The sequence below is a fragment of the Sminthopsis crassicaudata genome, chromosome 2 (genome assembly GCF_048593235.1).
Source record: "Sminthopsis crassicaudata isolate SCR6 chromosome 2, ASM4859323v1, whole genome shotgun sequence".
NCBI lineage: Eukaryota > Metazoa > Chordata > Mammalia > Dasyuromorphia > Dasyuridae > Sminthopsis > Sminthopsis crassicaudata.
Window position 1 is genome coordinate 402,648,966 of NC_133618.1, and position 13,644 is coordinate 402,662,609.

Below are 13,644 nucleotides of genomic sequence, written 5' to 3' on the forward strand. Positions count from 1 at the left end.
AAAGCTGGATACAAAGATGACATAGTCTGCAGCATTTGCCTTCCTTTGTATGGGCCTCTGATCAAGAGGTACAACTGCTGGTACAACATCAACCCAGAGTTTAAACTGGTTCCAGGCCCCATAACATTTACCAAGAGCTTATATTGGCCTTGATATCTCTTCTGGCATAGCCTAGGCTGGGAATTTGTACTGGTTTTAGACCCTTTTTGCTCCTGCTCCAGACATCAGCAGGCTTCAAGCCATCTGCTGCTAAGTATTCTTTGATTCATTAGTGTTTCTCTTTGGTCTTGTTAAATCTTTATTATATATGACATCCTTCTTCATAGTTTTTTAGGCATTTCTCAAGAAAGCTGAGCTGAAGTGGAAGTTTTCCTATCACGTTTAGCCAAATTCAATCTTTTATCTTCTGTCTTTCCCTTGTCACTAGCTTCTTTCTATATACTCATAAACATGCTCTGGTCTCCCTGATCTTCATCTCTAAAGGAAAACAAACAAACAAGCAAAAAAAAAAAAAACATTACTTACACATAGTAGGCATATGTTTTGTTAATTATTATTATTTATTATTATTAAAATCTGACTTTAGGCACTTAGTAGCTAGATAACCCTTGACAAGTCACTTTATCTCTATTTGCTTTAATCTGTAAAATAGGGATAATGGCACCTACTTCCCAGTTATTGTGAGGGTCAAATGAGATAATTGTGAAGTGCTTTATACAAACCCAATACAATGTAGGTGTTGTTGTTATTATTATTATTATTATTATTATTATTATTAAGCTCTTAGCATAGTACCAGACACATGGTAAGCCTTATATAAATGTTAGCTATCATCATCATCATTCTCTAGACAAACTAGACAATTCTCTTTCCAATGAACATGATCTTCTCTCATTGCCCTTCTCTCATATCTTTGTACACATAGTTCCATATGTCTGAAATATTAATCATCCACCACTTGTTGAATTCTTATATATCTTTTAAAGCCCAATTCAAATGTTATTTCTTCCATGAAGTCTTTATTTATCTTTCTGGGACTTTACATGGCATTTTGTTTTGTCAGTCCATAAGTATTAAGTTTTCCTTCTGTATGCCAGGGACTGTGCTAAATGTCTGGGATACAAAGAAAAGCAAAAGATTTCAGTCAATTGGGGAGAAAACAATATGCAAATGACTAAAAACAAACAAGCTACAAATAGGGTCAATATAGAGGGAAAAAACAGGAATTAAAAGGATTAGGAAAGGCTTGCTATAGAACAGGGGTTGTGCAAATCTTAAACTGTGTAAATGGTAGCTATTATTAAGGAACAATCAAACTATGAATTATCTAAACTTCATATCACATAGTGTGTATATATGTGTTTGTGTACATAGTATGCAGCTTAATGCTACACACACAGCTGGCTTAGTGTTTATTGATTTGAATTAAATTGAATCCCCAGTTTACAGATATTCCAGAGGGGAATAAAAAATCACTCAACTAGGTCAGTGGTAAAGCCAAGACTGAGTCAAGTCTCCTAACTCCTAGCCCCAGGATTTTCACATCACACAGTCTTGGAAAATAGCATGGGGGATGTTATGTTGTCTGAGCCAGCATTGAGTTAAAAGCTTGAAGACTCTAAGATGGCATCTGGTGAATGAGATGCAAATAAGGCTCCCAATCTGTGTCAGAGGGTTAGAAGAGCACCTCCCCATGGTCCTTGGATAAAGCCATAGATAATACTTGCAGAATATTTTGCTGTAGAATTTCTCTGAAAGGTCTCTATTCAATATAAGGGGATACAGGGAATGCAGCATGCTAGACAAATGCTATTAGAAACCCCACAGATAAATATTAATAAAAGCCAATTCCAGGGAGAGGTAGTCTCAGGATCTCTCTTTACTGAGCTTTCAGGGAAAACATTCAATTTCATTTTAAGATCTTGATGTGGGAGAAATTAAACATAAAATAGTATGGAAAATGTTTAAGTTAAAGAGACCTGAGTTCAAATGTCTACTCTAATCCTATCCCCAATTCAAAAACATTACCTATATGATTAGATTAACTTCCTTAAGTCTTAATGATTTTATTCTAATCCATAAAATGGGAACAGTACCTGGACCTATGTTCCAGTGTTATTATAAGGAAAACCTTTTGTGAACCAAAAGAAAAAATACTATAGAAATGTAAAGTCTTAATTTTCTGTTTGGCTAGAAATAGGCAAAGGAATTGATTTTCCTGAATTTGAAGGGAAGGAAGATATAGTTAAAAGGGCACTAGATGGAGAATCTGAAACCTGATTTCTCTGTTCTTTAGCCTTGGGACCCCTGCAAAGTGAGTTGCTATAACTGAGAAGACTTAGGGTACAGATAATGAATGATGCTTTCCTTCAGATATCAGAAGAGCTGAAAGATTAAACTTATTCTTTGTGATCTCAGAAGGTAGGACTAAGACCAATGAGGGGACATTCCACGAAGATATTTCAATGAAGCAAAATGAATTTCCTAACAACTCCAGGTATTTCACTTTACTTGATCAATTATCAAGCCTACCTTGATAGATAGTGAGCAGCAGAAGCTGTGTGATTGTTTATCAGGGATTTCCCAGAAAGGGGAAATTTTACCTGTTTTTTTCAAGTAGAAATTGGACAAAATAGAAGACTACATACACTTCCTCCCAGTGGCTAAATGCATTCTAAATGTGTGTATGTATGTATGTGTTCTAAGATCTCTTCCAGTGTGTGTGTGTGTGTGTGTGTGTGTGTATATATGTATATGTGTGTATGTATGTATGTTTGTGTGTGTGTGTGTGTGTGTATATATATATATATATACACACACACACACACACACACAAACATACATACATACACACATATATATATATACACACACATTGGTGTAGGCTTAAAATATGTTGCTTTGCCCAGGAAGCATTGCAAAGGAAGAATTTGTCTATGTGTGAAGCTCTGCTTAAGGAGACATTTTTCTTTTTCTAGCATAGCACATACCCAACATATTATTATCACATTTGTCAAAGAGATGTGGAATGAAATGTCCCCTACAAGAGTTTATACTTGTGCAGTTTGTGGGAGCCTCTTCAGTTTTTGAAGAACTCTTCCCCCAAAAGAGCCGTTGCTTTGCCAAAATGGGCCCTGATTTGGAATTTCTTCCAATGTGCTCCCTCCCTCACCCATCTGGGTGGCCTTTTCAAGAAAGGGCAGAACTAGCAGATGGCTGTCAACAGCAGCAGGACAGCCAGAAGGCAGACTTAGATTATTTCTGGGTATCACAAAACAGAAAAGTGTGTGAGTATGTATATGTGTTTATATATGTACAACTGTGTATATAGTTATATAGGTATGGGATATGGGTACACATGTCTTTTGGCATGAGGTTTATATGTCTTACATTTGTGTCAGCATACATACCTATGTATATATACATATATATTATGTATGCTTTTGTGAAACTGTATGTATATGTACGTGTATTAATTACTGTCTCCTTTTGCTCACAAGCATCTTCCCTTAGCCTTAATTTAAAGGGAAAAGTGTAAGGGTATATGTATGACTATGTGTCTATGTGTCTGTGTGTCTGTGTGTCTGTGTGTGTATGTACGTTCATTTCTTCCTCTTTGTTACTTCACATAATACTGAAACTGATTTCCAACTTCCTATCTCAACCGAAACTGCTCTCCAAGGTAATCAATAATCTCTTAAATGCAAAATTTTATGTTTTTTCTGAGTCCTCATTCTTGAACTTAAACTTTACAGCATCTGACACAAACTGTTCACTTTTTCTTCCCAGAAACACTCACTTATCCCTGGGTTTTCATTCTGTTTATCTGGGGTCTTTTCAGTCTCCTTTGATAGATCATCATCCATTTCTACCATCTATTTGTAGGTATGCAATAGAATCTGTCCTATTCTTTTCTCTCGTTTCCTTCTCTCTTCTCTCTCCTCTTCCTTCTCTTCTTCTTCTTTTATTCCTCCTTCTCCTGCTTCTCTTTGTCCTCCTCCTTCTCCTTTTTTCTCCTTCTTATTCTTATTCTTCACTTCCTCTTGTTCTCTCTCTCCCACTCTCACTCACATTGCATCAATTCCATGGGTTCATCTATCGCCTCTTTGACTCTCAGAATTATGTATCTAACCCCATGTCTCCTTTGGATGCCAGTATGATTATTAGCTACCCATTGGTCATCTTCTACTATATAACCACATCTAAAACATATCATGTCTAAAATAGAACTCAAATCTCCTTTCAAACACTCCCCCTTCCTAACTTCCCATATTCTTTTCAAGGTGCCACCATCTTTCCAGTCACCCAAGTTTCAGACCTTGGAATCATCACTGACTCTTCCCTTTGCCTCATCTGCTATATCCAATCAGTTTCCAGGTCATATTAATTCCACAGCCACAATATCCCTCATATCTGTCACTTTCTCTACCCTCAAACAAACCTGAGTTTAGGCTCTCGCTCCATCTTGGATGAGTTATTGCTGTACCCTCCTAACTGGTCTCCCAGCCATCATTCTTTCCCCTCTCTAATCCATTCTCCCTACAACTGCCAAGATGACACTGCTAAGGCAAAAGTTTTACTTTGTCACTTCCATATTAAATATGCCACAGTGACTCTTTCTTGCCTCCAGAGTAAAACCATACTTTTTTTTAATCTTTAAATCTGTTCCTTCAACCTCATGCTCCAAAATATGTGTATATTACTCTCCTTCATGCATGCTACAATCTAGATGAAATCACCCACTTGTTTCCTGTATGTGATATTCCCTCTCCTTGCCTTTATACTGGCTGTGCTCTTAAAGTTGTAAGTTACTCAAGGTCATGTAGATAGTAAACACTGGCACTAAAATGCAGAACCACTCTCTGATTCCAAGTCTTATCTATCACTCTTTTCATTACACCAAGCTGCTTTTGTACATTTGTAGTGTATAAGAATTTTTATGTATTTCCATAAGTTTATTTGGACATGTATATCTCTATATGCATAAAATAGGAACACAGTTGCGTGTGTATAAGTCAATATATTATGCAAGTATGTGTGTGCTTTATCACCTGAGGTGACAGCCAGTACTCCAGATGTCCTCATCTGTGGTGAGAAGAAATCCACTTTGGCCCTTGGACCATCCCATCCTTCCTGACTGTGGATGAAGCTTATACTATCATGTAATTGTTACAATGACAAAGCTTTAGTTGAATATGCTACCTTTGTTTTTTTTCTTTTTCTTTTGGTGTATAGGTCTCTCTCTGGCCGAATTGTTGGTGGTGTCTGGTGGTTTTTCACCTTGATAATCATCTCCTCCTATACGGCTAATCTGGCAGCCTTCCTGACCGTGGAAAGGATGGTATCTCCTATCGAAAGTGCCGAAGACCTGGCTAAGCAAACTGAGATTGCTTATGGAACCCTGGAGGCAGGATCAACTAAAGAATTTTTTAGGGTAGGAGAAAACAAGATGTTATTTTTCACTAAAGGGGAAAAAAAAGAAATGTATAATAAAAAATTTAACGTCTCCATCATCAATATTAGCACCATAAATATTATCATTATCAATAAATATAAAGTGGGGGGCATCAAAGACCCTATATACTTCATGCTATTAGGACATGGACCACTTGAATGAATTCGTGCCCATAAAACACAGAACATTGTTCCCTTCCTTCAGATTACTGAAGGCTCTTCAGGACATTTTGCACAATCAAAGTTCATTATACAGCTGACCATTTTAAAATTTAGAGATGGAAATACTCATCCCAGAGTAAACCAGAAATTGAACACTCATCAAAAGAGGCTCTCTTATTTCTTATCTTGAAAAGTATACAAATTCTGATTGGTGAGTTGGAAATGACTTGGGGCAAAGAACAAAAAGGACATCCCTTTTGTGTCCTAATTAGAATTGCTGAGGCCTACACAATCCTGTAGATGGAATACTATGCCTCTTTTGGAAGCCTGCTCTATTACTAATTTTGTTTCTGACTCTGGGCAAGTTGCTTTCTGTCTCTGCCTCTCAGTTTCCTCAATTGTAAAATGAAGAAGAGTGAGCATATCCAAGCTCACTGTCAGCCTGATATTCTAACTTCTGAGTTCTCTCTATATCCAACATTGATTCTTCTGAGGTCCCATCCAGCTTTGAGATAATTTAGCTGTTATAAAGTTTCCAGTTTTCCTTCATTCTTCTTGTGGAATATAATATATATTATTTCCTCTCTGTTCATTTTTAGAGTTACCTTCTGGTTATTTATAGATACTCGTTTTTTTATTCTGTTTTTGTGGTTTCATGCAAATTGATTTCCCCTAATCCCTCTCTACATGTTTCATTTTCTAATCTCTGTGTCATTTTAGTTAACCTTTCTGAACCACAGAGAACAAAATTCCTGGGGAGTGGATTCCACAGCCATTACAGCTTCCATAATGAAAACAATGAAAAGAATACAGTCTAGTCTCAGCTTAAATCAGTCCTTGGGGGGGCAAGTATCAGGTCCAGGAAAAGGGGACCAAAGGGACTAATGTTCTGCCAAATTCTACACCATAGCAAGGCTGCTGTCATGAGACTTCTATGTAATAAGTGAGAAAGAAACACTGAATTGAGGAATTACAATAAAAAAAAGGGATCTGAATCAGGAGTCAAAAAAACTGATTTTAATTCTTGGTTCTATCATCACACTATTCACTGTATTCCCTCTCTGACCTTCAATTTCATTATCTGTAAAAAGAAGGAGTTGGATTAGACTATAGCAAAAGGCTCTTCTGCTCTAAAATACTAGTTATATGACTACACTAGCACTTTGATGTAGAAGTCTCTGACTCTCACTAAGTGGACAGAGGGAAAATTCCACAATATATACCACTAGCTTAGGTGCTCAAAAGGCATAGTAATGGGAAGAGTAGTGGGTCTCTGAACATAGTAGGCACTTAGTAAATATTTGTTAACTTGAATTAGAAATGATGGTTTCAAATGCTAAGTACCTAGGTTCAAACTAAAATCTTTAGTAACACTGTTGTTACCTCTGTGAATCTCACTTTCATTATCAGTAAAATGCAGATAATCATCCTTCCCTGTCTACTTCCCTGGGTGGTTATTAGAATGAAACAAGAAAATGGAAAAGAAAGTGTTAGCAAACTATAAATTACTATATAAATGGAAACACAATTACAAATGATATTTTGGTCTTCTGCAAAGCAGATACAGTTCTGAGAAAAGGGAAGAAAGTGTAGCTCACTTTCAAACCAATATGGCATTCTGAATTCTGTTCTTTATGGTTAATGATACACACAGCTTAAACAGAGGACACATTATTGGTAGAGTAATTAGGCTATGTGAAATTCTTTGGGAACCAAGATGAAAGGAGTTATCCAGGAACAAATATACTCTAAATATATACCAGTATTGAAGTGTCTGAGAATCATGGTTCATAATTGGTTTGAAAGAATTCAAAGAGATTGTCTTATAGTAGCAAAAGGACTTTATTAATCTAAAAGTGAAACAGACCAAACTCTGAGAGAGCCAGATAATTAGTTAAAGTTGGGAGAGTTTTATATTCTCAAAATTGAGTCTTTAGTCAGGAGGCTAAATAGTCTAGTTATGAAAGCAAGACATAAAGAAGGAAAGGAGTCAGGATGTCTTTCAGCAAGGTATTGTCATTAGATAAAGAATCAAATAAGAAGTCAGGATGGGACTCTTACTGGGGGCAAATAAAGATTATTCTGCATGCCTAAGCTAAATATGCAGTTTTAAATATATCCTTAAGTATATCCTCAGTCTTACCTGCCACATGACATCCTTTGGTTTTAATTGGCCATGGTGATGCAAATTTAGGTAAAGTCATATTTATTTCCTTTATATTTTTACCTACAGGTCTTTCAGCTCTTCCAGAAAAATATCTTTTTTTTCCTATCGATCCGATCTTGCCAAATCAAATTGCATCTCCTATTTTCCTTTCTGTTTCCACTTCCCTTGATATAATTGGTGTCATCTAAAGACTTGATCCATGTCTTAATTTGCATATTTCCTACCTATAAGAATATTTTTACTTATGAGAATATCTTTTTAAATATAAATGTGGTTCCATTGTTACCACCACCATTTAAGCTTATACTTTATAAAACTACCAAATTTTTTCACATGAACTGTTTTCTATATCCACCTCTATCATCCAACATCCAGACAATTGATTTTTTTAACCAAAGTACAAGACTTTAAATTCATTTCTATTAAAATTAATCTTGTTATATTTGATGCATCATTATAAATATATATTATTTATTTATAAAATCACTAAAATGAATCACTCTCTCTCCTGTCTTTATCCTATCCCTAGACTGTCAAAAATTTATATTGTAGTCCTGCTTGTCTAATCCAACTTGTCTTTGAAAAGAATTCATGCTGTAATAATTCCATAGCCAATAATTTGTCTGTCAGTATCTACTTAAAAAACTACAAGAAGGGCAATCCTACCTATTCTCATGGCCACTCATTCCACTTTTGGATGGCTTTCCTGTCAACAGGAAACAGTTTTTTTGTTTACTTGTTTTGTTTTTTCCCAAATGTCAAACCTAATTTCCTTTTTTGATAACTTCCAATTATCATTCCCAGTTCTGTTCTCTGGGACCAGAAAGGATAATCCTTTATAAGCATAATGGTAGTATCCTCCTCATTGAGTCTTTTTTCCCAACATTTTCAGTTCTTTCAACTAATCCTCAAGCTATGGATTTAAGACCCTCCCCAATTTTGTTGCTTTTTATGGATTATTTTACAGTTTATCATTGTCCTTCTTAAACTGTAGTACCTAAAATTTTACTTCAATATTTCCATAAAAACAGTGTGATCTGACTAGGGAAAACACAGAGGAACTATTGCCTTCTTATTTTTAGAAACTATTAGGCAGATAAGGCTTTTTCCATCTTACAACTCTTTCCAGAGAAAGCTTTCTAACATTTAGCTCTGATCATATTCATCCCCTCCCCCCAAACCATCCAGGGACTTCCTATTAATAATTTAGTAATTTAATTAGTAATTTAATTCAGTCCGCCAAGCATTTATTAATCACTTCCTATATACAAACCCCCAGAGTATACAGATAAAAGACAGAAGTAAAGCACTCTCTGTTCCAGTAGGGGACATAATATGTAGGCATAGAAGTGTTGTTTCAATTATTTTTCCATTTCTTTTGACTCTTTTTGACATCATTTGAGGTTTTCTTGGAAAATTTACTGGGGTACATTGCCATTTCCTTATTCATCTCACTTTACAGATGAGAAAACTGAGGCAAACAGGGTTAAGGGACTTACCCAGGATCACAAAGTACATGTCTGAGGCCAGATTTGAATTCAGACCAGTCTTCCTGACTCAAGCCCAGCATTCTTTCAACTGCATCGGCATCTGATAGTCCATGGAATTCAATGATAAAACACTGCAAGCTAATCTAAAAAAAGAGAGCTCCTTTTTCAGGAGTACTAAAAAAAAGAGAGAGAACTATTAACCTGTGGGATCAAGTTCCTATACATAATGACACCTGAGTGAGCTTTGAAAGAAGCTAAAAATCCTAAAAGGTGGAATGTAGGAGGGAATACATTCCAGGAATAGGAGACAACCTAATAGGAGACAACAAAGGCAGAGAGATATGAAATGCAATTGCAACCACATAATGTCTAAACTCTTTGGCCTGGCATTCAGGGTCCCCCATAATCAGATCCCAACCTATCTTTCCACTTTATCCCCAATAATACTCTATTCTCTCTCTTTTCTCTGAACTTCCCCTAGTTTTCCCAAACTCCCTTATCATTGATGACAGTGTCTTCTTTGTCTAAAATTTTTACTGATTTTTACCTATCCTTTTTGCTATCTTTTTGCACTTTGCTTATCTCTCAAGGCTCAGCTTAAATACTGAATCCTCCAAAAAGCTGGAAATAATCTCTTCCTCTCTATATGCTCCCTTCCCTTTTTATTGTATCTCTTTTAATATGGTAAGTGCCACCACATTCTGCCTGATGTCAGTAAATTGTGCATATTTCTTATATCCTCTTAGAGTGTAAGTTTTTCAAAGGCAAGAACTATGCTTATTCAGCCTCACTAAAGAGCCTGACAGATTTCTTGCTTAGTTTTTTTTGAGTTAAAGTGAATTGAATGAGACAGTTCTTATCTTCAAGAAACTTACTACATAGTTGGGAAAACAAGAATTAAAAAGCTAAATAATAACAGTTCAGAACAATAAAACAAGTTCAACAAGGCTACAACTAAGTATCCAAAGAAAGGGATGAGCTAATTGGCGAAGTTCCAAGAAGGTTCATCCATGTGTCCTGGAGTAGTCTTGGAAGACTTCAGAGCAGGGTTAGACCTGAGAATTAAAATGTCAGGACATAGATAAGGAGATAAAAAAGGAAAGGCATTCCAGACAATGGGATGAAAACTATGGAGGCAAGATCAATGATTCCCAAACTGTGAGAACTAGAAGGATCTTTAGAAATCAAAAGAATAATATTCTTGGATTACAGATGAGGAAACTAAGGCACAGAGAAAAGCAATTTTCTTAAAGTTATATAACACAAGCTAGTGGTATAGTTGGGATTAGCTGATGGGAGAAGGGAACAATAATTTGTTAAGCATTTTCTTTGTGCTAGATACTGTATTAAGTGTTTGTAAATAGTATCTCATTTGAGCCTTATAACAACCCTAGAATATAGGTTATTATCATCATTTTACATCAGAGTAAACTGAGATAGACAAAGGTGAAGTGATTTGTCCAGGATCACAGTTATTAAATGTTATTTATTATTTATTTTTATTTAATTTATTATTAAAAGTTATTAAATCTAAGGCTAGATTTGAACTCGGGTCTTCCAAGCCCAACCCTATACTACACTATTCAGCTGCCTCTTGAGCTTTCCAATGGCTATTTCAGAGTTTTTTTCCATTCTGTCTCAGTAATTAGCTCATGTTTGTTTAACACTTAACTTACTATAGCCCTGGAAAGTTGGTATTATAAGTATTATAATAATATTAGAAGCAACTAAATAACACAGTAGATAGAGAGCTGAGCTTTGAAGCAAAAAGACCCAAGTTCAAATTCAGCTTCAAGCACTCACTGTGTGAGTATGACACTGGGCATATCACTTAACCTCTGTCTGCCTCAGTTCTTTCCACTTTAAAAGAGGGATAATAGCACTTCTGTTCCAAGATTGTTGTGAGGATCAAATGAGATGATATTTGTAAAGTACATGGCATAGTGCCTGGTACATAATAGGCACTTAATAAATACTTATTTCATTTCATATAATCCCCATTTTACTGAGGAGGAACGAGAGGAGTGATCTGACTTCCCTAAAGTCTAATAACAAGTAAATGGTAGAGCTGATATTCAGACCAGATCTTTTTATGCTAAATTAAATGAGCTTTCAACTATAGCCACTTCATGGGCATGTTCCAGGGAATAAGCAGATCAATGTTTCTAGAAAAGAGTATTTAGAGAGAAGGTTCAAAATTAATTATCAGTTTTCCCTAGTGCTAATTTTCACCCTTAGGTTAAACTTTATTCCATCATAGAAAACGGAGTGTTTGTAAATAGAAGGAATTAGAAACCAAGTGAAACTTGATGGGCTGGCAACTTTGAAAGGCAAACTTTCTTAATTTGTTTTAATCATTTAATCCTAAAACTATTGGAAAGTAGAATCAATAAGTCAACAAATATTTAGCAGGTGTTTACTATATGCTAAATATCAAAGCTAAAATGAAGTAATTATTTCTCACTATATATATAATAAAATAATAATTATAATATTAATAATCATAATAATTAATAGTATTTCTATAGTGCTTTTAAATCTTCAAAAAATTTGGGCAACTAAATGATATAATGGCATTGGCCCTGGAGACAGGAGAACCTGGTTCAATTCTGGCTTCAGACACTTGGTAGCTGTGTGATCATAGGCAAATTACTTAATCCCAATTCCCTCTCCCCAAAAATTACAGAGAATTTTCCTCACAACAGTACCATTTTAGAAAATAAAGAAACTAATGCAGAAAAGTTATTGATCATGATCACATGTCATATGATAAAACCAAAATTGAGACCAGGGCCCATAGCAGTACTCTAACCTACCTCTCAATGTTGTGATAAATCTGTGATATGGGCAGCCAATTTGTCCCCTGCTAATTTTTAGACTGATTATTTCAATTGGACTATGTTGTATACTTAATGTGTTTTTTAATTTCTTCTAAAATATAAACAGAGGCTCAGTTTCTAAACTGCCCCCCTACCATTTAGAAATACTGTAATTGTTCTGAAGTAATTGAAAGATTCTGCACAATTCTATCTCTACCTTATTTCTAAAATATTTGTGCTTATGAACCCACTGATACCTGTTAAGGCCTCTTATTTTTTCAATCACTCATAATCTGTTTCTTTCTGTGCTAATCACATTTGTGATTATGTCTTACTCAGTAATGCATTAGTGCATGTGCCCACTCCAGTACCCAGATTGGCAAGTGCTAAAAGGTGGATGTTTTTTCTGTCCCACAACAGAGGTCAAAGATTGCTGTCTTTGAGAAGATGTGGACATATATGAAGTCAGCTGAGCCCTCAGTTTTCGTGAGAACCACAGAGGAGGGCATGATCCGGGTGAGGAAGTCCAAAGGCAAGTATGCCTACCTCCTAGAGTCTACAATGAATGAATATATTGAACAGCGGAAGCCCTGTGACACCATGAAGGTGGGAGGTAACTTGGATTCTAAAGGCTACGGCATTGCAACACCCAAGGGGTCAGCTCTGAGGTAAGTTGCTTGGATTTTCTGATGATTGCCATCCTCCCTGAGGCTGTAATTTACTCTGTTCTCACAGCTCCATTTCTGGTGACCACCAGCCACCTAAGGGGCTCTTTGTCAAGGAAAACCTGAGAAGCTGAACTAATGGAGTTGGTGATGAGAAAACCGAATCAAGATCTTCAGTCGTGGACTTGAGATTGGATCCCAAAGGGATCTATTAGCTTTGTTCATAGCTGTCATGTGCCATCCCTACCCAAGTGTTTCCCCCATCATCAATGTCCATTAACAGAATGTCATTTCATCTACCCCACCCCAACTGCTATCCTGCACATGCTGTTCTTGAGGTGAAATAGTGGGTGGTGTTTGCCTTGAAAGAAACATAACCATACAGCTAGATCCACTGTTTTAGCTCTGACTCACAAGAATTAGGCCATTGAAACAGAAAATTAGTAGCTGACAAATAGCTTTCTCTGACAGTAATTTCTTTAGCAAGACTTTTAATGGGCACAAAATAGCTCATGGAGAAAATGAAGTGATGTTTACATTTGGACAACTACTAGACATTTTTATCAGCCATACCAATCACAAAGTATTTCACATTGGCACAGCCCTTTATAGTTTATAAGATGTTTCCACAACTACAAGTACTCTAATATCTCCATTTTACTGAGAGAACTGAGGTTCAGAGTGGGGAATTGATTTGACTAAAGGTCACATATATAGTACATGGCAAAGTCAGGACTTGAATCCAAGTCTTTTGTACTGTACTGCCTCTATACTGTTGGGCTCTAGAAAACAAGGAACCTTGCTGTCATTATAAGATGGAGCATTGACCTGACAGAGGAACTAATCACAGGAAATCAGATGGCCTGGCATTAGTCAATCATAGGTAA

The 13,644-nt window shown here is 36.1% G+C and overlaps 1 protein-coding gene and 1 long non-coding RNA gene across 5 annotated transcripts in view; one reads left to right on the plus strand and one right to left on the minus strand.

The window, feature by feature from the left end:
* The window catches only part of GRIA1 (glutamate ionotropic receptor AMPA type subunit 1), a 335,673-nt gene that overhangs the window by 267,443 nt on the left and 54,586 nt on the right, over positions 1-13,644 (plus strand). For all 4 annotated transcript variants that reach the window (XM_074291865.1, XM_074291862.1, XM_074291864.1 and 1 more), the window contains exons 12-13: positions 5,236-5,434; positions 12,513-12,760. In XM_074291865.1, the coding sequence (XP_074147966.1) occupies positions 5,236-5,434; positions 12,513-12,760 (447 nt within the window). The remainder of the gene's footprint in view (positions 1-5,235; positions 5,435-12,512; positions 12,761-13,644) is intronic.
* The window catches only part of LOC141556916 (uncharacterized), a 36,010-nt gene continuing 31,696 nt past the window's right edge, over positions 9,331-13,644 (minus strand). Inside the window, exon 4 of the long non-coding RNA XR_012486658.1 lies at positions 9,331-9,447. This is a non-coding gene — a long non-coding RNA (uncharacterized LOC141556916). The remainder of the gene's footprint in view (positions 9,448-13,644) is intronic.